The sequence below is a fragment of the Prorops nasuta genome, unplaced genomic scaffold (genome assembly GCF_024137725.1).
Source record: "Prorops nasuta isolate Cenicafe-Biocafe unplaced genomic scaffold, Cenicafe_Pnas_1.2 PNAS00016, whole genome shotgun sequence".
Lineage (NCBI taxonomy): Eukaryota > Metazoa > Arthropoda > Insecta > Hymenoptera > Bethylidae > Prorops > Prorops nasuta.
Window position 1 is genome coordinate 2231022 of NW_027116813.1, and position 25474 is coordinate 2256495.

Sequence of the window (25474 nt, forward strand, 5' to 3'; positions counted from 1 at the left end):
CCGGTACACAGACCCCCGAAGGGCGATCCGAATAAAATTCTGGACAGCCGATAAGGCATCCATGGTACTTCTACCAGGACGGAACCCGTATTGACCGTCCGCGAGAGGTGCGACCCCCTCATAAACCTCCGTAAGACGAGCGACAACTACCCTCTCGAACAACTTCCCCACCACCGGTAGGAGAGATATGGGTCTGAAGCCCCCGATCCCTTTCGGGATTCCGAATGAGTTACCCTAGTCCCATATAAGTACTCCCTGACCCCAAGTGTGTTACCCTAGTCCCATATAAGTACTCCGTGACCCAAAGTGTGTTACCCTAGTCCCATATAAGTACTCCCTTACCCCAAGTGAGTTACCCTAGTCTCATATAAGTACCCCCTGACCCCAAGTGAGTTACCCTTGCCCATTTATAAGTACTCCCTGTCCCTAAGTGAGTTACCCTAGTCCCATATAAGTACTCCCTGACCCCAAGTGAGGTACCCTAGTCCCATATAAGTACTCCCTGACCCCAAGTGGGTTACCCTAGTCCCATATAAGTACTCCCTGCACCCAAGTGAGTTACCCTAGTCCCAAATAAGTACTCCGTGACCCAAAGTGTGTTACGCTAGTCCCAAATAAGTACACCCGGTCCCCAAGTGAGTTACCCTAGTCCCATATAAGGACTCCCTGACCCCAAGTGAGTTACCCTAGTCCCATATAAGTACTCCCTGACCCCAAGTGAGTTACCCTAGTCCCATATAAGTACTCCCTGACCCCAAGTGAGTTACCCTAGCCCCTTTATAAGTACTCCCTGTCCCCAAGTGAGTTACTTTAGCTCCTATATAAGTACTCCCTGACCCAGAGTGAGTTACTTTAGCTCCTATGTAAGTACTCCCTGACCCCAATTGAGTTACCCTAGTCCCATTTAAGTACTCCCTGACCCCAAGTGTGCTACCCTAGTCCCATATAAGTACTCCGTGACCCAAAGTGTTTGACCCTAGTCCCATATAAGTATTCCCTGACCCCAAGTGAGTTACCCTAGTCCCATATAAGTACACCCGGTCCCCAAGTGAGTTACCCTAGTCCCATATAAGGACTCCCTGACCCCAAGTGAGTTACCCTAGTCCCAAATAAGTACTCCCTGACCCCAAGTGAGTTACTTTAGCTCCTATATAAGTACTCCCTGACCCAGAGTGAGTTACCCTAGTCCCATATAAGTACTCCCTAATCCCAAGTGAGTTACCCTAGCGCCTTTATAAGTACACCCTGGCCCCAAGTGTGTTACCCTAGTCCCATATAAGTACTCCGTGACCCAAAGTGTGTGAACCTAGTCCCATGTAAGTACTCCCTGACCCCAAGTGAGTTACCCTAATCCCATATAAGTAATCCCTGACCCCAAATGATTTACCCTAGCCCCTTTATAAGTACTCCCTGACCCCAAGTGAGTTACCCTAGTCCCAAATAAGTACTCCCTCACCCCAAGTGAGTTACCCTAGTCCCATATAAGTACTCCCTGACCCCAAGTGAGTTACCCTGGTCCCATATAAGTACTCCCTGCCCCGAATGAGTTACCCTAGTCCCATATAAGTACTCCCTGACCCCAAGTGAGTTACTTTAGCTCCTATGTAAGTACTCCCTGACCCAGAGTGAGTTACTTTAGCTCCTATATAAGTACTCCCTGACCCCAATTGAGTTACCCTAGTCCCATTTAAGTACTCCCTGACCCCAAGTGTGCTACCCTAGTCCCATATAAGTACTCCGTGACCCAAAGTGTTTGACCCTAGTCCCCTATAAGTACTCCCTGTCCCCAAGTGAGTTACTTTAGCTCCTATATAAGTACTCCCTGACCCAGAGTGAGTTACTTTAGCTCCTATGTAAGTACTCCCTGACCCCAATTGAGTTACCCTAGTCCCATTTAAGTACTCCCTGACCCCAAGTGTGCTACCCTAGTCCCATATAAGTACTCCGTGACCCAAAGTGTTTGACCCTAGTCCCATATAAGGACTCCCTGACCCCAAGTGAGTTACCCTAGTCCCATATAAGTACTCCCTGACCCCAAGTGAGTTACTTTAGCTCCTATATAAGTACTCCCTGACCCAGAGTGAGTTACTTTAGCTCCTATATAAGTACTCCCTGACCCCAATTGAGTTACCCTAGTCCCATTTAAGTACTCCCTGACCCCAAGTGTGCTACCCTAGTCCCATATAAGTACTCCGTGACCCAAAGTGTTTGACCCTAGTCCCATATAAGTACTCCCTGAACCCAAGTGAGTTACCCTAGTCCCATATAAGTACACCCGGTCCCCAAGTGAGTTACCCTAGTCCCATATAAGGACTCCCTGACCCCAAGTGAGTTACCCTAGTCCCATATAAGTACTCCCTGACCCCAAGTGAGTTACCCTAGCCCCTTTATAAGTACACCCTGGCCCCAAGTGTGTTACCCTAGTCCCATATAAGTACTCCGTGACCCAAAGTGTGTGAACCTAGTCCCATGTAAGTACTCCCTGACCCCAAGTGAGTTACCCTAATCCCATATAAGTAATCCCTGACCCCAAATGATTTACCCTAGCCCCTTTATAAGTACTCCCTGACCCCAAGTGAGTTACCCTAGTCCCAAATAAGTACTCCCTGACCCCAAGTGAGTTACCCTAGTCCCATTTAAGTACTCTCTGACCCCAAGTGTGCTACCCTAGTCCCATATAAGTACTCCGTGACCCAAAGTGTTTGACCCTAGTCCCATATAAGTATTCCCTGACCCCAAGTGAGTTACCCTAGTCCCATATAAGTACACCCGGTCCCCAAGTGAGTTACCCTAGTCCCATATAAGGACTCCCTGACCCCAAGTGAGTTACCCTAGTCCCAAATAAGTACTCCCTGACCCCAAGTGAGTTACTTTAGCTCCTATATAAGTACTCCCTGACCCAGAGTGAGTTACCCTAGTCCCATATAAGTACTCCCTAATCCCAAGTGAGTTACCCTAGCCCCTTTATAAGTACACCCTGGCCCCAAGTGTGTTACCCTAGTCCCATATAAGTACTCCGTGACCCAAAGTGTGTGAACCTAGTCCCATGTAAGTACTCCCTGACCCCAAGTGAGTTACCCTAATCCCATATAAGTAATCCCTGACCCCAAATGATTTACCCTAGCCCCTTTATAAGTACTCCCTGACCCCAAGTGAGTTACCCTAGTCCCAAATAAGTACTCCCTCACCCCAAGTGAGTTACCCTAGTCCCATATAAGTACTCCCTGACCCCAAGTGAGTTACCCTGGTCCCATATAAGTACTCCCTGCCCCGAATGAGTTACCCTAGTCCCATATAAGTACTCCCTGACCCCAAGTGAGTTACTTTAGCTCCTATGTAAGTACTCCCTGACCCAGAGTGAGTTACTTTAGCTCCTATATAAGTACTCCCTGACCCCAATTGAGTTACCCTAGTCCCATTTAAGTACTCCCTGACCCCAAGTGTGCTACCCTAGTCCCATATAAGTACTCCGTGACCCAAAGTGTTTGACCCTAGTCCCATATAAGTACTCCCTGAACCCAAGTGAGTTACCCTAGTCCCATATAAGTACACCCGGTCCCCAAGTGAGTTACCCTAGTCCCATATAAGGACTCCCTGACCCCAAGTGAGTTACCCTAGTCCCATATAAGTACTCCCTGACCCCAAGTGAGTTACCCTAGCCCCTTTATAAGTACACCCTGGCCCCAAGTGTGTTACCCTAGTCCCATATAAGTACTCCGTGACCCAAAGTGTGTGAACCTAGTCCCATGTAAGTACTCCCTGACCCCAAGTGAGTTACCCTAATCCCATATAAGTAATCCCTGACCCCAAATGATTTACCCTAGCCCCTTTATAAGTACTCCCTGACCCCAAGTGAGTTACCCTAGTCCCAAATAAGTACTCCCTGACCCCAAGTGAGTTACCCTAGTCCCATATAAGTACTCCCTGACCCCAAGTGAGTTACCCTGGTCCCATATAAGTACTCCCTGCACCGAATGAGTTACCCTAGTCCCATATAAGTACTCCCTGACCCCAAGTGAGTTACTTTAGCTCCTATATAAGTACTCCCTGACCCCAATTGAGTTAACCTAGTCCCATATAAGTACTCCCTGATCCCAAGTGAGTTACCCTTGCCCCTTTATAAGTACTCCCTGACCCCAATTGAGGTACCCTAGTCCCATATAAGTACTCCCTGACCTCAAGTGAGTTACCCTAATCCCATATAAGTACTCCCTGCCCCCAAGTGAGTTACCCTAGTCCCAAATAAGTACTCCATGACCCCAAGCGAGTTACCCTAGTCCCATATAAGTACTCCCTGACCCCAAGTGAGTTACCCTAGTCCCATATAAGTACACCCTGACCCCAAGTGGGTTACCCTAGTCCCATATAAGTACTCCCTGACACCAAATAAGTTACCCTAGCCCCTTTATAAGTACTCCCTGACCACAAGTGAGTTACCCTAGCCCCTTTATAAGTACTCCATGTCCCCAAGTGAGTTACCCTAGTCCCATATAAGTACTCCCTGACCTCAAGTGAGTTACCCTAATCCCATATAAGTACTCCCTGCCCCCAAGTGAGTTACCCTAGTCCCATATAAGTACTCCCTGACCCCAATTGAGGTACCCTAGTCCCATATAAGTAATCCCTGACCTCAAGTGAGTTACCCTAATCCCATATAAGTACTCCCTGCCCCCAAGTGAGTTACCCTAGTCCCATATAAGTACTCCCTGACCCCAAGTGAGTTACCCTAGTCCCATATAAGTACTCCCTGCCCCGAATGAGTTACCCTAGTCCCATATAAGTACTCCCTGACCCCAAGTGAGTTACTTTAGCTCCTATATAAGTACTCCCTGACCCAGAGTGAGTTACTTTAGCTCCTATATAAGTACTCCCTGACCCCAATTGAGTTACCCTAGTCCCATTTAAGTACTCCCTGACCCCAAGTGTGCTACCCTAGTCCCATATAAGTACTCCGTGACCCAAAGTGTTTGACCCTAGTCCCATATAAGTACTCCCTGATCCCAAGTGAGTTACCCTAGTCCCATATAAGTACACCCGGTCCCCAAGTGAGTTACCCTAGCCCCTTTATAAGTACACCCTGGCCCCAAGTGTGTTACCCTAGTCCCATATAAGTACTCCGTGACCCAAAGTGTGTGAACCTAGTCCCATGTAAGTACTCCCTGACCCCAAGTGAGTTACCCTAATCCCATATAAGTAATCCCTGACCCCAAATGATTTACCCTAGCCCCTTTATAAGTACTCCCTGACCCCAAGTGAGTTACCCTAGTCCCAAATAAGTACTCCCTGACCCCAAGTGAGTTACCCTAGTCCCATATAAGTACTCCCTGACCCCAAGTGAGTTACCCTGGTCCCATATAAGTACTCCCTGCCCCGAATGAGTTACCCTAGTCCCATATAAGTACTCCCTGACCCCAAGTGAGTTACTTTAGCTCCTATATAAGTACTCCCTGACCCCAATTGAGTTAACCTAGTCCCATATAAGTACTCCCTGATCCCAAGTGAGTTACCCTTGCCCCTTTATAACTACTCCCTGACCCCAATTGAGGTACCCTAGTCCCATATAAGTACTCCCTGACCTCAAGTGAGTTACCCTAGTCCCTTATAAGTACTCCCTTACCACAAGTGAGTTACCCTAGCCCCTTTATAAGTACTCCATGTCCCCAAGTGAGTTACCCTAGTCCTATATAAGTACTCCCTGATCCCAAGTGAGTTACCCTAGTCCCTTATAAGTACTCCCTTACCACAAGTGAGTTACCCTAGCCCCTTTATAAGTACTCCATGTCCCCAAGTGAGTTACCCTAGCCCCTTTATAAGTACTCTCTGTCCCTAAGTGAGTTTCCCTAGTCCCATATAAGTACTCCCTGATTCCAAATGAGTTACCCTAGCCCCTATATAAGTACACACTGACCCCAAGACTGTTACCCTACTCACACATAAGTACTCCGTGACCCAAAGTGTGTGAACCTAGTCCCATATAAGTACTCCCTGACCCCAAGTGAGTTACCCTAGTCCCATATAAGTACTCCCTGTCCCCAAGTGAGGTACCCTAGTCCCATATAAGTACTCCCTGACCCCAAGTGAGTTACCCTAGTCCCATATAAGTACTCCCTGCCCCCAAGTGAGTTACCCTATTCCCAAATAAGTACTCCCTGACCCCAAGTGAGTTACCCTAGTCCCATATAAGTACTCCCTGACCCCAAGTGAGTTACCCTAGTCCCATATAAGTACTCCCTGCCCCGAATGAGTTACCCTAGTCCCATATAAGTACTCCCTGACCCCAAGTGAGTTACTTTAGCTCCTATATAAGTACTCCCTGACCCAGAGTGAGTTACTTTAGCTCCTATATAAGTACTCCCTGACCCCAATTGAGTTACCCTAGTCCCATTTAAGTACTCCCTGATCCCAAGTGAGTTACCCTAGCCCCTTTATAAGTACACCCTGACCCCAAGTGTGTTACCCTAGTCCCATATAAGTACTCCCTGACCCAGAGTGAGTTACTTTAGCTCCTATATAAGTACTCCCTGACCCCAATTGAGTTACCCTAGTCCCATTTAAGTACTCCCTGATCCCAAGTGAGTTACCCTATTCCCAAATAAGTACTCCCTGACCCCAAGTGAGTTACCCTAGTCCCATATAAGTACTCCCTGACCCCAAGTGAGTTACCCTAGTCCCATATAAGTACTCCCTGCCCCGAATGAGTTACCCTAGTCCCATTTAAGTACTCCCTGATCCCAAGTGAGTTACCCTAGCCCCTTTATAAGTACACCCTGACCCCAAGTGTGTTACCCTAGTCCCATATAAGTACTCCGTGACCCAAAGTGTGTTACCCTAGTCCCATATAAGTACTCCCTGGCCCCAAGTGAGTTACCCTAGTCCCATATAAGTACTCCATGACCCCAAGCGAGTTACCCTAGTCCCATATAAGTACTCCCTGACCCCAAGTCAGTTACCCTAGTCCCATATAAGTACACCCTGACCCCAAGTGGGTTACCCTAGTCCCATATAAGTACTCCCTGGCCCCAAGTGTGTTACCCTAGTCCCATATAAGTACTCCGTGACCCAAAGTGTGTGAACCTAGTCCCATGTAAGTACTCCCTGACCCCAAGTGAGTTACCCTAATCCCATATAGGTAATCCCTGACCCCAAATGATTTACCCTAGCCCCTTTATAAGTACTCCCTGACCCCAAGTGAGTTACCCTAGTCCCAAATAAGTACTCCCTGACCCCAAGTGAGTTACCCTAGTCCCATATAAGTACTCCCTGACCCCAAGTGAGTTACCCTGGTCCCATATAAGTACTCCCTGCCCCGAATGAGTTACCCTAGTCCCATATAAGTACTCCCTGACCCCAAGTGAGTTACTTTAGCTCCTATATAAGTACTCCCTGACCCCAATTGAGTTAACCTAGTCCCATATAAGTACTCCCTGATCCCAAGTGAGTTACCCTTCCCCTTTATAAGTACTCCCTGACCCCAATTGAGGTACCCTAGTCCCATATAAGTACTCCCTGACCTCAAGTGAGTTACCCTAGTCCCTTATAAGTACTCCCTTACCACAAGTGAGTTACCCTAGCCCCTTTATAAGTACTCCATGTCCCCAAGTGAGTTACCCTAGTCCTATATAAGTACTCCCTGATCCCAAGTGAGTTACCCTAGTCCCTTATAAGTACTCCCTTACCACAAGTGAGTTACCCTAGCCCCTTTATAAGTACTCCATGTCCCCAAGTGAGTTACCCTAGCCCCTTTATAAGTACTCTCTGTCCCTAAGTGAGTTTCCCTAGTCCCATATAAGTACTCCCTGATTCCAAATGAGTTACCCTAGCCCCTATATAAGTACACACTGACCCCAAGACTGTTACCCTACTCACACATAAGTACTCCGTGACCCAAAGTGTGTGAACCTAGTCCCATATAAGTACTCCCTGACCCCAAGTGAGTTACCCTAGTCCCATATAAGTACTCCCTGTCCCCAAGTGAGGTACCCTAGTCCCATTTAAGTACTCCCTGACCCCAAGTGAGTTACCCTAGTCCCATATAAGTACTCCCTGCCCCCAAGTGAGTTACCCTATTCCCAAATAAGTACTCCCTGACCCCAAGTGAGTTACCCTAGTCCCATATAAGTACTCCCTGACCCCAAGTGAGTTACCCTAGTCCCATATAAGTACTCCCTGCCCCGAATGAGTTACCCTAGTCCCATATAAGTACTCCCTGACCCCAAGTGAGTTACTTTAGCTCCTATATAAGTACTCCCTGACCCAGAGTGAGTTACTTTAGCTCCTATATAAGTACTCCCTGACCCCAATTGAGTTACCCTAGTCCCATTTAAGTACTCCCTGATCCCAAGTGAGTTACCCTAGCCCCTTTATAAGTACACCCTGACCCCAAGTGTGTTACCCTAGTCCCATATAAGTACTCCCTGACCCAGAGTGAGTTACTTTAGCTCCTATATAAGTACTCCCTGACCCCAATTGAGTTACCCTAGTCCCATTTAAGTACTCCCTGATCCCAAGTGAGTTACCCTATTCCCAAATAAGTACTCCCTGACCCCAAGTGAGTTACCCTAGTCCCATATAAGTACTCCCTGACCCCAAGTGAGTTACCCTAGTCCCATATAAGTACTCCCTGCCCCGAATGAGTTACCCTAGTCCCATTTAAGTACTCCCTGATCCCAAGTGAGTTACCCTAGCCCCTTTATAAGTACACCCTGACCCCAAGTGTGTTACCCTAGTCCCATATAAGTACTCCGTGACCCAAAGTGTGTTACCCTAGTCCCATATAAGTACTCCCTGGCCCCAAGTGAGTTACCCTAGTCCCATATAAGTACTCTATGACCCCAAGCGAGTTACCCTAGTCCCATATAAGTACTCCCTGACCCCAAGTCAGTTACCCTAGTCCCATATAAGTACACCCTGACCCCAAGTGGGTTACCCTAGTCCCATATAAGTACTCCCTGACCCCAAGTGAGTTACTTTATCTCCTATATAAGTACTCCCTGACCCCAATTGAGTTAACCTAGTCCCATATAAGTACTCCCTGATCCCAAGTGAGTTACCCTTGCCCCTTTATAAGTACTCCCTGACCCCAAGTGAGGTACCCTAGTCCCATATAAGTAATCCCTGACCCAGAGTGAGTTACTTTAGCTCCTATATAAGTACTCCCTGACCCCAATTGAGTTACCCTACTCCCATTTAAGTACTCCCTGACCCCAAGTGAGTTACTTTAGCTCCTATATAAGTACTCCCTGACCCCAATTGAGTTAACCTAGTCCCATATAAGTCCTCCCTGATCCCAAGTGAGTTACCCTTGCCCCTTTATAAGTACTCCCTGACCCCAAGTGAGGTACCCTAGTCCCATATAAGTACTCCCTGATCCCAAATGATTTACCCTAGCCCCTTTATAAGTACTCCCTGACCCCAAGTGAGTTACCCTAGTCCCAAATAAGTACACCCTGACCCCAAGTGAGTTACCCTAGTCCCATATAAGTACTCCCTGACCCCAAGTGAGTTACCCTGGTCCCATATAAGTACTCCCTGCCCCGAATGAGTTACCCTAGTCCCACATAAGTACTCCCTGACCCCAAGTGAGTTACTTTAGCTCCTATATAAGTACTCCCTGACCCCAATTGAGTTAACCTAGTCCCATATAAGTACTCCCTGATCACAAGTGAGTTACCCTTGCCCCTTTATAAGTACTCCCTGACCCCAAGTGAGGTACCCTAGTCCCATATAAGTACTCCTTGACCCCAAGTGAGTTACCCTAATCCCATATAAGTACTCCCTGCCCCCAAGTGAGTTACCCTAGTCCCAAATAAGTACTCCATGACCCCAAGCGAGTTACCCTAGTCCCATATAAGTACTCCCTGACCACAAGTGAGTTACCCTAGTCCCATATAAGTACACCCTGACCCCAAGTGGGTTACCCTAGTCCCATATAAGTACTCCCTGACACCAAATAAGTTACCCTAGCTTCTTTATAAGTACACCCTGACCTCATGTGTGTTACCCTAGTCCCATATAAGTACTCCCTGCCCCGAATGAGTTACCCTAGCCCCTTTATAATTACACCCTGACCCCAAGTGTGTTACCCTAGTCCCATATAAGTACTCCCTGACACCAAATGAGTTACCCTAGCCCCTTTATAAGTACTCCCTGACCACAAGTGAGTTACCCTAGCCCCTTTATAAGTACTCCATGTCCCCAAGTGAGTTACCCTAGCCCCTTTATAAGTACTCTCTGTCCCTAAGTGAGTTACCCTAGTCCCATATAAGTACTCCCTGATTCCAAATGAGTTACCCTAGCCCCTTTATAAGTACACACTGACCCCAAGACTGTTACCCTACTCACACATAAGTAATCCGTGACCCAAAATGTGTGAACCTAGTCCCATATAAGTACTCCCTGACCTCAAGTGAGTTACCCTAGCCCCTTTATAAGTACTCCATGTCCCCAAGTGAGTTACCCTAGCCCCTTTATAAGTACTCTCTGTCCCTAAGTGAGTTACCCTAGTCCCATATAAGTACTCCCTGATTCCAAATGAGTTACCCTAGCCCCTTTATAAGTACACACTGACCCCAAGACTGTTACCCTACTCACACATAAGTAATCCTTGACCCAAAGTGTGTGAACCTAGTCCCATATAAGTACTCCCTGACCCCAAGTGAGTTACCCTAGTCCCATATAAGTACTCCCTGTCCCCAAGTGAGTTACCCTAGTCCCTTATAAGTACTCCCTGACCCCAAGTGAGGTACCCTAGTCCCATATAAGTACTCCCTGACCCCAAGTGAGTTACCCTAGTCCCATATAAGTACTCCCTGCCCCGAATGAGTTACCTTAGTCCCATATAAGTACTCCCTGACCCCAAGTGAGTTACTTTAGCTCCTATATAAGTACTCCCTGACCCCAATTGAGTTACCCTAGTCCCATTTAAGTACTCCCTGATCCCAAGTGAGATACCCTAGCCCCTTTATAAGTACTCCCTGACCACAAGTGAGTTACCCTAGCCCCTTTAAATGTACTCCATGTCCCCAAGTGAGTTACCCTAGCCCCTTTATAAGTACTCTCTGTCCCTAAGTGAGTTACCCTAGTCCCATATAAGTACTCCCTGATTCCAAATGAGTTACCCTAGCCCCTTTATAAGTACACACTGACCCCAAGACTGTTACCCTACTCACACATAAGTACTCCGTGACCCAAAGTGTGTGAACCTAGTCCCATATAAGTACTCCCTGACCCCAAGTGAGTTACCCTAGTCCCATATAAGTACTCCCTGTCCCCAAGTGAGGTACCCTAGTCCCATATAAGTACTCCCTGCCCCGAATGAGTTACCCTAGTACCATATAAGTACTCCCTGACCCCAAGTGAGTTACCCTAGCCCCTTTATAAGTACACCCTGACCCCAAGTGTGTTACCCTAGTCCCATATAAGTACTCCGTGACCCAAAGAGTGTTACCCTAGTCCCATATAAGTACTCCCTGACCCCAAGTGAGTTACCCTAGTCCCATATAAGTACTCCCTGATCCCAAGTGAGTTACCCTAGCCCCTTTATAAGTACACACTGACCCCAAGTCTGTTACCCTACTCACACATAAGTACTCCGTGACCCAAAGTGTGTGATCCTAGTCCCATATAAGTACTCCCTGACACCAAGTGAGTTACCCTAGTCCCATATAAGTACTCCATGTCCCCAAGTGAGTTACCCTAGTCCCATATAAGTATTCCCTGACCCCAAGTGATGTACCCTAGTCTAATATAAGTACTCCCTGATCCCAAGTGAGTTACCCTAGCCCCTTTATAAGTACACCCTGACCCCATGTGTGTTACCCTAGTCCCATATAAGTACTCCGTGACCCAAAAATGTGTAACTCTAGTCCCATATAAGTACTCCCTTACCCCAAGTGAGTTACCCTAGTCCCATATATGTACCTCCTGCCGCCAAGTGAGTTACCCTAGTCCCAAATAAGTACTCCCTGACCCCAAGTGAGTTACCCTAGTCCCATATAAGTACTCCCTGCCCCGAATGAGTTACCCTAGTACCATATAAGTACTCCCTGATCCCAAGTGAGTTACCCTAGCCCCTTTATAAGTACACCCTGACCTCATGTGTGTTACCCTAGTCCCATATAAGTACTCTCTGCCCCGAATGAGTTACGCTAGCCCCTTTATAAGTACACCCTGACCCCAAGTGTGTTACCCTAGTCCCAAATAAGTACTCCCTGACCCCAAGTGAGTTACCCTAGTCCCATATAAGTACTCCCTGTCCCCAAGTGAGTTACCCTAGTCCCATATAAGTACTCCCTGACCCAAGTGAGGTACCCTAGTCCCATATAAGTACTCCCTGACCCCAAGTGAGTTACCCTAGTCCCATATAAGTACTCCCTACCCCGAATGAGTTACCCTAGCGCCTTTATAAGTACACCCTAACCCCAAGTGTGATACCCTTGTTCCATATAAGTACTCAGTGACCCAAAGTGGGTTACCCTAGTCCCATATAAGTACTCCCTGACACCAAATGAGTTACCCTAGCCCCTTTATAAGTACACCCTGACCCCATGTATGTTACCCTAGTCCCATATAAGTACTCCGTGACCCAAAGTGTGTGACCCTAGTCCCATATAAGTACTCCCTGACCCCAAGTGAGTTACCCTAGTCCCATATAAGTACTCCCTGAACCCAAATGAGTTACCCTAGTCCCATATAAGTACTCCCTGACCCCTTGTGAGTTACTTTAGCTACTATATAACTACTCCCTGACCCCAAGTGAGTTACCCTAGTCCCATATACGTACTCCCTGATCCCAAGTGAGTTACCCTAGCCCGTTTATCAGTACACCCTGACCCCAAGTGTGTTACCCTAGTCCCATATAAGTACTCCGTGACCCAAAGAGTGTTACCCTAGTCCCATGTAAGTACTCCCTGACCCCAAGTGAGTTACCCTAGTCCCATATAAGTACTCCCTGATCCCAAGTGAGTTACCCTAGCCCCTTTATAAGTACACCCTGACCCCAAGTGTGTTACCAGAGATGAAACGGGAGATTGCTCATGCGAGGTCCCGAGGCAATCCCTACCGGTAGGCGGCGCTGGTGTTTGCAAACGCGTGTCTCAGGTCCATCTAACCCCTAACGCCATCTATCGGAAGAGACCACGAAGCACGAGCGTTAAGCTTAGAATAGGGTAAAACATATATGCATTGTTGCCAGAAAGCGGAATAAAGAGAGAGCGGAGATATTTTCTCGGACCTCTCTGTCTTTCTCGCTGTTAGCTTCTAGCAGAAGAGTCGAGGCAAAATCTTTCCGTTTCGCTTTGCCGAAAATCTACCAATATTCGATGTCATTTATATTTGCAGGCCAATGCCTTTATACATGATTTTTTCAGCATATTTATTTATCAGCATTGACTTATTTAAATCAATAATAAATTAAGGAAATGCGTATTTGATATATAATAATTATTTTAACTATAATTTCATCGTTATATTTCGCTTATTTCCGTAAAATCTGCATTTCTTTAGTTTATTATTGATTATTGTAAGTCAATGGCAATTTAAAAAAATTTAATCTTAAAAAAAAAGAAAAGTACCGATCAGGAATCGAACCCGGACCCACGAATCGCCACGCGATTACCTTACTGCTTAGACCACAAGGCTTCTTCAGTGAACCGTAAACAGATAGTCTTTTTAAGGGCTTGAAATCTTCTATTGAACCATATAAATAAACGAAGAACCGACATCTTTATTCATTATTATTCTATCATAATGGTACACAAATTAAAGAATAATTATATAATGTAGATTTTCAAAAGCTTTTCCAATAACCAAGAACGGAAACTGCGAGCGTTGATTATTTATCTTCGTTCTTGGCTATTGGAAAAGCTTTTGAAAACTATTAAAAAAATATAATTATTCCTTAATTTGTGTACCATTATGACAGAATAATAATGAATAAAGCTGTCGGTTGCTCGTTTATTTATATGGTTTAAAAGAAGATTTCAAGCCCTTAAAAAGACTATCTGTTTACGGTGCACTGAAGAAGCCTCGTGGTCTAGGCGGTAAGGTAATCGCGTGGCGATTTGTGGGTTCGGGTTCGATTCCTGAACGGTACTTTTCTTTTTTTTTTTAAGATTAAATTTTTTTAAATTGCCATTGACTTACAATAATCAATAATAAACTAAAGAAATGCAGATTTTACGGAAATAAGCGAAATATAACGATGAAATTATAGTTAAAATAATTATTATATATCAAATACGCATTTCCTTAATTTATTATTGATTTAAATAAGTCAATGCTGATAAATAAATATGCTGAAAAAATCATGTATAAAGGCATTGGCCTGCAAATATAAATGACATCGAATATTGGTAGATTTTCGGCAAAGCGAAACGGAAAGATTTTGCCTCGACTCTTCTGCTAGAAGCTAACAGCGAGAAAGACAGAGAGGTCCAAGAAAATATCTCCGCTCTCTCTTTATTCCGCTTTCTGGCAACAATGCATATATGTTTTACCCTATTCTAAGCTTAACGCTCGTGCTTCGTGGTCTCTTCCGATAGATGGCGTTAGGGGTTACATGGACCTGAGACACGCTTTTGCCAACACCAGCGCCGCCTACCGGTAGGGATTGCCTCGGGACCTCGCATGAGCAATCTCCCGTTTCATCTCTGGTGTTACCCTAGTGCCATATAAAAACTCCGTGACCTAAAGTGTTTGACCCTACACGGAAAGAAATTTCGTATCGTGGAGTCTCAATACTTTTGCGAATCAGAAAGCTCCTATGCAATACTTATAAATTTATCGCTTTTTTAAGTTTGAGCCGTGCAAAAAATTGTACTACTCGAACTCGTATAATTTCAAGCTCTCTGAGATTCAAAAATGAATATTTCCAACCCCAAACATGCAATACCAGACTCAAAGAGTTTCGGCATCTCCATGGTTCAAAAAATATGCACGCGGCGATACAACTTTGAGAGCGTTTCGTTCCCATCGATTGTATCCAATGGAGCAGGGTGGGGAGAGAAGAACGGTTCGCGCGCACTCCGCATACACGTGTTGTATATATACATCACTACAGTGAGCTGATGGCGAGCTGATGCGGTGTGCCTATGGAGTTCCACCGGAAATAACAACGAAAATTATACCGTAGGTTATTAATAAATCAATAATTTATTCTTATTATGAAAATAACGTGAATGGTGCGTGTATTTATGTGGTTTATATACGTGCGAATACTTCAAATGCGTATGTAAACACTTTTGAGGTTAAAGTAAAGCTACAGTAAAAATTGTAGTTTATATCTTCCTTATTGTTTTTGATAAAAATATTAAGTGACAGTGAATGTGTTATAATAAAATGGTTTGTGCATGGTTAAATCGGGAAAGTGTATAATGGTATAAATAATCGAATAGGTTTATATCAATATATAATATAAGATATTTATGTTCGACTTTTGAATTAGCATTCAATTGTGTGGTTTCAACGTCAAAATTTTCATATAGGCTGTGATATCAAAATTGAAATTATATCATTTAATATAAAAGCAACTTGATTTCTTGTTTGAACCCCTTGAAACAAATTCAGATGTAAAATTTCAATCTTCTATGTATCATAGTTTTTAAATAAGAGTCCGAACAAATCTTGGGTAAAATTTTTCTTATTTCGATTACTTGTTTTGGAATTTTGTTTTGGCTCTCATTTAAAAACTATGATACCTAGAAGGCTGAAATTTTACATTTGAATTTGTTTCAAGGTATTCAACCAAGAAATCAAGTTGCCTTTATATTAACAGATATAATTTCAATTTTGATATCACAGCCTATATGAAAATTTTGACGTCGAGACCATTCATTAGAATGCGACATATCTAACCACGACTGTTAAGTAAAAACTGTCAACGTGGTTTGTTTCTAAATAATTTAACAAATTTTTATACAGAAAATTATGTATGTCAGTTCAATATAATGAGTGTAGAGTCTATTTTATCATTTTTACCTCTCGTCTCACTTCAAAATTTAAAACAGCTATAGGTGTCTTTATAAAGAGTTAAGCATGCACATTTATTTTATGATGACAAAAGTGTTTTAATTTTCTTTCGGGCAACTGTGTTGTACTGTAAAATTGCTTTAATCGAAAATAGCCCTAACTCGTAATCTCATCATGGATTAATACTAAACTTGATTTTGCTTTACGGATTATACTTTATCATCATATGAATAGAAAATGTATTATTCAACCTCAAGAAACTTACTACGTGTCTGATTTGGCAGTCGCTGTGGCTTCTTATACGTAATATGAAAATTACGAATATGGCTTGGTATCGACATTAACTTTAGAGCCTAAAAATCACTTGCAGTTGGTGACTAAGTATTTGGAGACGCCGGTGACGGGGTCAAGGAAGTGCGATCCGTAATTTTTTGTGTCTAGATGTGAAAATCGATTTCAGGTCATGTCTAAGTGTTCAGGGTCACCAATGAGGTGGTCAAGGAAGTGCTCTCCGTATTTTTTTTTTTTTTTTAGATAGATGTGAGAGGCAGTTGTAGGTGGTGCCTAGATATTCGGGATCGAAAATTAAAGTTATGATCTTTATTGTAGTCTTAACATAAAATAAGCTTATTTTAAGCTTAGTATAACTTCAGAAAAACCTCATTTTTCGCATATTAAATAAGCTTAAAATTAATGGTCCAACTAATTTCTTATCTTATTTTGATCAACTCGTAGCATTTTCAGAAAAAATATTAGTAAATTTTGATTTGTGAAAGTAACTACGTGAGAAATTGAAATTCTGTATTACCGGAAAATACGTTGCAATGCTTAATGATGTTTTCAATAGCTTCTAAACTATAAATAAAAAATTACTAATTAATATTCTTTCTCAAAATGATAAAAATTTATATAAAAATAAGACTCATCATCCAGTCATTAAAATTGGCTAATTTCATACATTGACCAATGGTCGTAATGAAGCTAACTATGAAACTTCTGTCTTATTTATGCGAGAAGCCACAGTGACAATTCAAATGGATGTGTACTAAGGTTATGTTAGTAAACAACACATTTTGCACTATAAAAGTTTCAATAATATTTATTAGTTTGTCTAGTTAGAGTGTACTGTACATGTCATGAGTTAATGATTCTGGAACCATGGAGGAAAATCAAGATTAGTAACGAGTATTGTATACATGTTGCAGATAATAGTATATGGTATTCCAATTAGTTCTAGGTATACATCATACTCTTGGTAACTTTACTTTGCAGTGGTTTTTACCTCAAAACTACTAACACGAATATGTACATGTATATATGTGTGTGTGTGTGTGTGTGTGTGTAAGTGTGAGCGTGAATATGTGTATGCCGACAACAAATCTTTTTTGCTCATATATGAATTTGCAGACAAATTTCTTCTTGCTTATATATTTCATTTTGTTCAAAAAATGTTCTGTTGCGTGCTGAAAACCAATTTTTTTGCATGAACCTTTTAATTACAAAAAATTACCTTTGCACTTATTTTTAAGATGGTGATTTTCTTTTAACTATTTCTTGAATTCTTTTTAACAATTGTTTATGTAGGGCTTTTATAGTAAACAGCATCATGAATCAACCAAACTTCCCACCATATCATTTGAATGCACACGCACAGTATGATGAATCATTGACACTACCTACTTTTGATGGTATATTATTTTGTTTGCAATTTTTACGCTTTTCTCAAAACATTTTCATTTGCTTGTGTTTATGCTTTAGGTTTTATACCCATTAATTATCAAAATGCGGTTTATCCTGCACATAATGTATTACCTAACCAGCCAAACTATAATTTTCTGCACGATGGAGAAAAACAGTTGCATGAAATGTTAACTCCTAATGCGAATGCTACAGTTCATAGCAGTGCTAGTACTGAAGTAGCTTTAGATTTCTCTTGTACGTTGTCTGAAAAAGATAACAATGGTAAACGAAAAGCAAGTGAAACTTTAGAACCTGAACAAGCATCGAAAATTAGTAATGTAGAGTCTCAGAATGTAGAAAATTCAGAATGTACTGTGACGAAGTATAATGTTCGTCACTTATATGTATTTCGTCTTTTCAGTTAGTCCGGTAAACGGGAGGGGGAACATCACCTGCCAGGCTTAGCGACAATAATGCGTATTAATCTTAATCGCGGTCGATAAGAAAATAGATCCGCGCATGCGTAGAATACATTGTCTCGCGTGCCATAATTGCCGGACGACACTCGCATTTTTGGGCCCTACGTAGCCGGTTGTGTGCCGTAGTTGTGTCTTGTTGAGTCGTTAAGGATACCCCCCTGTTTAGTATTTTCTATTTCTTCTCTACTTGTAATAGTGCGCCATAGCGATTTCACTGAAAGGATTCCCTGGTTATTAAGGGAAAAGGTGTAGCATGGTAAATGGACCCGATACAGGAAGCATGGAAGGAAAGCAGAACTTGGGAAGAACCGTCTAGCACGTGGTAGTCCGTAAAAAGGCCCCTGCATGGATCCCCATTTTGTCTGCATATATAGTTGATTCCAGGTAAAGCTAACTTCGAACTTGCGAAATCAGGCTTCCTTAATCTTATACTCCTCTTTCCTTGAGTTTCGTCCGGCATTATTACTCGTATGATTTTTCTTATATTTGTATTGAGCGTATATCCGGTATTTTGTAATTAATTAATTTTGATTCGGACTTGTCCAAACCTAGCACGGGATTGAGAAACGCGAATCGCTGAGGGAATGCCCTATATCCAAGGGATAATTATAGGTCGGGGTGTAACCCCTCGACGGAGGTGAGCATCGTGTGTGCCTCTAAGGCTTTCCTCGCCTATTTCGCAATAGTCTCCCCTAGGTTATCTTTATTTTCAGTTGCATACTTTAAAGCGTCTTGGTCCACGCCTAGAGACAGTCTCAAGCCGGTCAGCCGCGGACGGTCATATTAACGGATTTAGCAAGCTGGCGCCCAACACCTTGTAAACGGTTTATTGTACTTGATTTCCCTTTCATTATGGTGTATTTAATATAAGTAACAAGTTTATATAATTAACGATTGTCATTTGAATACAACGTAGGGAATACTCTATTGTAACTATGAGAACGTTTGCTGATCCGTAATAATTAAAGTAAAGCTGTATTTTTAGAAACTAATCATTTGCTTATTTGATTACCCGGCCAATAACTCCCTCCGTGTGCCTTGTGCGTCGGTTCTGGTCACTGCCTATCCCCTGGCAAACCAAGGCCTATAAGTGATACTTTCCGTTTTTAGGCAATAACCTTAGTGAAAGCACGAAATTGGCCAGGCCGCGAAATACGACGTTACAGTACACAGAATGATAATGAAAGCTCTACGAATATTTCAAAATCCAGTGGTATATAATTTCTCTTTAATCTTTATTTTATACTAAACTAAAATCAATTCAATCTATAATACAATGAAGAAAAATAGTATGCAAGCAAATGTAAAATCGGCTTTTTTATGAGGATTACGAATTTTAGTCATTATTCTAATTTCAAAAAGACTACTCCCCATCTTAGACGCTGTATCTTTACTCCATGAGATTATAAATATGTATCTTTAATAAAATTCAAAATTTACTATTACAAAGCTTCTTAAAATTCTGAAAATTATATTTATTTTTATCGTCTTATGGTTTTACAACTTCTAAACAAATTTAATAAGTCTAAAAAAAATTTAATTTTAAAGTTATGTTTATTGTTAGAAGTATTTTTCTTCCTTTTGATTGAAAAGCTCTATTTTCATTAGTTGTGCATAATTAACTAATTGCTAAAATTAAATATTTACTTAGAATCATTCGGAGAGCTATTAGAATGCCCGGAGAGAAATTTGATTTATAATCTACTTATAAAATCACAAAGAGGAAAAGTAATCTTAGCGTCTTACAAGTATGATAAGAAACGTAATGAAAAATTCCAAAAATTTGACAAATATAAAGGTAAACTTGCAGCGATTGTGATCGATAATGAATTTATGAATGGCAACTTTGAGTACGTGTTACTAAAACTATGAATTGTATATAAAAATATTGTAAGTTCTAGTTATTCATATATTATTAATTTATATAGCATTAGACGTCAAAGATTTTTGGTTTTACGAACGGCGATTTGCGAATTATTTAAAGGACAAATTTCTGAACAATGGTATTCGCCGAGTACATCTGCCACTACAGCACGAGGATTTCTATATAGTGCATATCGAAAATGAAGGGACCAATGCGTAGAAGTTGATATATTCGGAGGATCGGTAAAAGAGAAGTCAAGTAAGCATACAAGACTGACATTAGTTGTAAAATGTTTCTCTTTGTTACATTAATATTTTTTGACACTGCTAAATCAAACAAAAATGAAGGTGATGTATTAGAAACTGATGAAATTGACGATGAGTTTGTAAAACATTGGCTAAAAATAATTGACAGCAGAACAAAAAGTTATAAAAATAAGGACCTACTTACACTATTGACTCTTTACCCTTGTCTAAAACTTGATTCTGGATATAAATTGGTAACTATAGTACTTTTTGTGTAAAACTTTATTTTAAAGTTGGAAAAGTAAATTACTATATTCCTTAAATTCAGATTTTAGAAGATTTTAAACATTACTACGGAATAAAACATGAAGCTTTACACGCTAAGTGGTCGTCAGTATCAAAAAAATTAGTCGATTATGTAAAAATTGAAAAAAGCAACTCACCTATTAAGAAACTTTTAGATCAATATAGCGAATTGTCAAGTACACGTAAGTTTACCTAATTATTTAAACGTTGGACAAATATATTGAATTTTGATATCAATATGTACAATTTAAATATATTTTGTAGGCCAAGAAGTAGTTGCTTTTCTCCTTCTACTCTTAATGTTAAAGGCTTCAAACCATCATGTTGCTAAAAAGAGTTGTTCTTTAACAAACGAAGATTATCTTAATGTTTTTATCTTTGAAGAAAAGGTAACAATTTTTTTACAGAATTTTCTTTATGAATACTAAATATTATAATTGTTATGTGTTACTAAACATATGTATACATCATATTCCAGGAATTCCCTGATTTAGAAGAAAAACAAAAGTTTATAACCGTTCACGAAAAAATTGAAGCAATTTATACAAAAATTGATGAAGAAACAGTAAAGCCGTATATAGTTGTTTGCGGCTCATTTTCAGCTATATCTGCAGTATATTTAGTATTAAGTAGAGAATGCAAATATAAATTGGACTCTTTAATCGTCGCTGTAGACATTTATATGAAGCTATGTTTAATAGCAACTAAGGCTGTGCCAAAGCCATTGAAACAGATGTGCCAATTTTTTGAATTTCATATTTATGCGACAACAGATAAGGGAATTTTCAGAAGTGTATCTAAGCTTGTACAAAATCTTGTAGCGTGAACAAAGTATTTGTTAAAACATCTAGTTATTTTAATAAAATAAAACATCTAGTTCTTTTAATTTTAATAAAATTTTTTAATAAATATCAAAATGTTTGATAAAGCATTTTTAGACAACGGTATCTTGAATTTTATTTTATCGTTATACAATGAAGATTGTATAACTCGTACTGCTGTTCAACTAATCGTAAAATTATTGCAAGAATTCATTTCGACTTATTACATTCCGTTCTTAAATGAAAAATTATATAAAGAATTCAGTTTTAATGATAATAGTCACTGTAAAATTAATTTAGTTCTGAACGAAAATAGTAATCCTTTTAATGATTTTTCAACTGAACAACTTAGATTTAAATTGCTTAAAAAGCATTGCGGGTTTCAATTACCAGAAAACTACAATATAGAATATGAACTCGTTAATAATCAAAAAACGCTTGTTAAAGGTAATTATATACCTCTAAAATATACCATACAAAGTACATTAGAAATGCACGGAATTTTTGAACAAGTAAAAAATTACATGAATAAGCTTAACGAAGAAAAAACATTGACTTCTAATATAATACAAGGTAGATTTTGGCGAGATAGATTTAGTAACATAAGTAATAAAACGCTTTTGCCTTTAATAATATATTACGACGATTTTGAAACAGGCAACGCTCTTGGTAGTCACGTAGGAGAGCAACAACTTGGTGGGGTATATGTATCTTTACCCTTCCTACCGCCACACCTAGTAGCTAAACTTAATAATATTTTAATAAGTTCGGTGTTTTATACTAAGCACAAAAAATCTTTAGGCAATCACGCCGTTTTTGAAGCTACTATAATGGATATTAATTCATTAATCAGAGATGGATTAGAGTTACGTATTAATGGGACTAAAGAAGTTGTGAATTTCGAATGTATTTTATTTGTAGGTGATAATCTTGGACTTAATTCGGCAAGCGGTTTTGTTGAAAGTTTCGGGAAAACTGTACGATATTGCAGAATATGTGAGGCGACATCAGAGCAGTGTGAAATTATGTGCGAAGAAGATAGCACACTTTTGAGAAATCGTGACAATTACGAAAAACATGTTTCTAATATAACTTTTAACCCGAAATCTTCTGATTCAGGAATAAAAGAGAATTGCGTTTTTAATAATATTATAAATTTTCATATTGTCGAAAACAAATCGGTCGATTTGATGCATGACGTTTGCGAAGGTGTCGTTGGATACACGTTGTCCAAAATCTTAACAATTCTCATTTATGAACAAAAACTTTTTTCTTTGAATGTTCTAAATAATCGTATTACTAATTTTAGTTATGGTAGTACAGAAATATCTAATAAACCACGTTCCATCATACGAGAATTTTCGAAAAAAAAGTCAGTGATATAGTAAATAATAAAATAAAATTAAAACAATCGTCTTCCGAAATGCTATGCTTATGTAGATATCTCATTCTAATTATCGGAGATTTAGTACCCGAACATAACGAGCACTGGAAGTTGTATTTGATTTTACGACAAATCGTAGGAATATTGTTATCGCCACGATTTGTTGAATCTGATGTGTACCAAGTCAAGTATCTAATAAGGAAACATAATGAAATGTACATTAAATTATTTGGAAGACTTAAACCGAAAATGCACTTTATGGTGCATATACCAAATATAATGAGAGATTTTGGACCACTTGTAAATTTTTGGTGCATGCCGTTTGAAAGGAAGAATAAACAGTTAAAAAATACAATAATTTGTAATGCATCAGGTAAAAATCTTCCTTTCACAGTTTGCATCAAAAATCAATTAAAACAATGCTATTTGAATAACAAATATATACAAAATAAATGCGATCTTTCTTTTGGTACGTTAGATGAGGAAAATGATTTAGAAATCCAACAATTTTTTCCACTTGTTACATTTGCAAAATCATATAATTTTATTCAGATTTGTGGAAAACAGTTTTCAAAAGGTTCAATTGTTGTTGTAAAAGTAACTGACGATGGACCTTTATTCGGAGAGATAAGTAAGATATTTGCGATTGGTAAAGAAACTTTTTTATTAGTTACTGAAATGGACTGTATTAATTTTAAGCATCATTTTCACGTTTACAATGTAGAAATGCTAGCATCGAGAACTTTAGTTAATGTAAACGACTTACCTAGGATAGATCCTTGCTTATTGATTACTTTAAACAATAAGAAGTATGTTATTACAAGATATGACGTTTAAATTTGTTTAATAAAAATATTTGATAAAGCATTTTGTTTTCATTTATATAAATACCAGTGTGAGTGTGTGTGCATATGTGTGTATATATGTATATATATATATGTGTGTGTATGTATGTATATGTGTATATATAACCTTTAATGTATAATATATACGAGTCAATAATATAGAAAGCGCGCACGCGAAAAACGTTCGGTTGCATTGAGTAGCCGCGAAACCAAGGATGGGGGCATTTCGTGCATATTGGTCGCATCGCCACGCTACGAAAAGTTGCGGAGTCCTCACAAGTCAAAAATGTATCAACAAGATACTATCTTAAGATCTCCTGATGTACAATATTCTTTGCACTTACCCGCTCCTTTTTTGGAAGCAAAGAAATTCAATTTTTAAATAACAGAAGTACGATACTTTTTGGAACTTTGGAGATACAAAAGTATTGAGACTCCACGATACGAAATTTCTTTCCGTGTAGTCCCATATAAGTACTCCCTGACCCCAAGTGAGTTACCCTAGTCCCATATAAGTAAACCCTGTCCCCAAGTGAGTTACCCTAGTCCCATATAAGTACTGCCTGACCCCAAGTGAGTTACCCTAGTCCCATATAAGTACTCCGTGACGCAAAGTGTGTGAACCTAGTCCCATATAAGTACTCCCTGACACCAAGTGAGTTACCCTAGTCCCTTATAAGTACTCCCTGACCCCAAGTGAGGTACCCTAGTCCCATATAAGTACTTCCTGACCCCAAGTGAGTTACCCTAGTCCCATATAAGTACTCCCTGCCCCGAATGAGTTACCCTAGCCCGTTTATAAGTAGACCCTGACCCCAAGTATGTTACCCTAGTCCCATATAAGTACTCCTTAATCCCAAGTGAGTTACCCTAGCCCCTTTATAAGTACACACTGACCCCAAGTGTGTTACCCTACTCACACATAAGTACTCCGTGACCCAAAGTGAGTGAACCTAGTCCCATATAAGTACTCCCTGACTCCAAGTGAGTTACCCTAGTCGCATATAAATACTCCCTGTCCACAAGTGAGTTACCCTAGCCCCTTTATAAGTACTCCATGTCCCCAAGTGAGTTACTCTAGCCCCTTTATAAGTACTCCCTGTCCCTAAGTGAGTTACCCTAGTCCCATATAAGTACTCCCTGATCCCAAGTGAGTTACCCTAGCCCCTTTATATGTACACACTGACCCCAAGTGTGTTACCCTACTCACACATAAGTACTCCGTGACCCAAAGTGTGTGAACCTAGTCCCATATAAGTACTCCCTGACCCCAAGTGAGTTACCCTAGTCCCATATAAGTAATCCCTGTCCCCAAGTGAGTTACCCTAGTCCCATATAAGTACTCCCTGACCCCAAGTGAGCTACCCTAGTCCCATATAAGTACTCCCTGACCCCAAGTGAGTTACCCTAGACCCATGTAAGTACTCCCTGCCCCGAATGAGTTACCCTAGCCCCTTTATAAGTACACCCTGACCCCAAGTGTGTTACCCTTGTCCCATATAAGTACTCAGTGACCCAAAGTGGGTTACCCTAGTCCCATATAAGTACTCCCTGACACCAAATGAGTTACCCTATCCCCTTTATAAGTACACCCTGACCCCATGTGTGTTACCCTAATCCCATATATGTACTCCGTGACCCAAAGTGTGTTACCCTAGTCCCATATAAGTACTCCCTGTCACCAAATGAGTTACCCTAGCCCCTTTATAAGTACTCCCTGACCCCAAGTGAGTTACCCTAGTCCCATATAAGTACTCCCTGCCCCGAATGAGTTACCCTAGCCCGTTTATAAGTAGACCCTGACCCCAAGTGTGTTACCCTTGTCCCATATAAGTACTCCTTAATCCCAAGTGAGTTACCCTAGCCCCTTTATAAGTACACACT

At 40.9% G+C, this 25474-nt stretch overlaps 1 protein-coding gene across 1 annotated transcript; it reads left to right on the forward strand.

Annotated features, from left to right (window-relative positions):
* The first annotated feature begins 21456 nt into the window (after positions 1–21456).
* On the forward strand, positions 21457–23582 carry LOC136779307 (uncharacterized). The gene is made up of 3 exons (XM_066736839.1): positions 21457–22231; positions 22283–22733; positions 22802–23582. The coding sequence occupies exons 1-3, from the start codon at positions 21457–21459 to the stop codon at positions 23580–23582; spliced, it is 2007 nt and encodes a 668-aa protein (XP_066592936.1).
* Positions 23583–25474: the final 1892 nt, after the last annotated feature.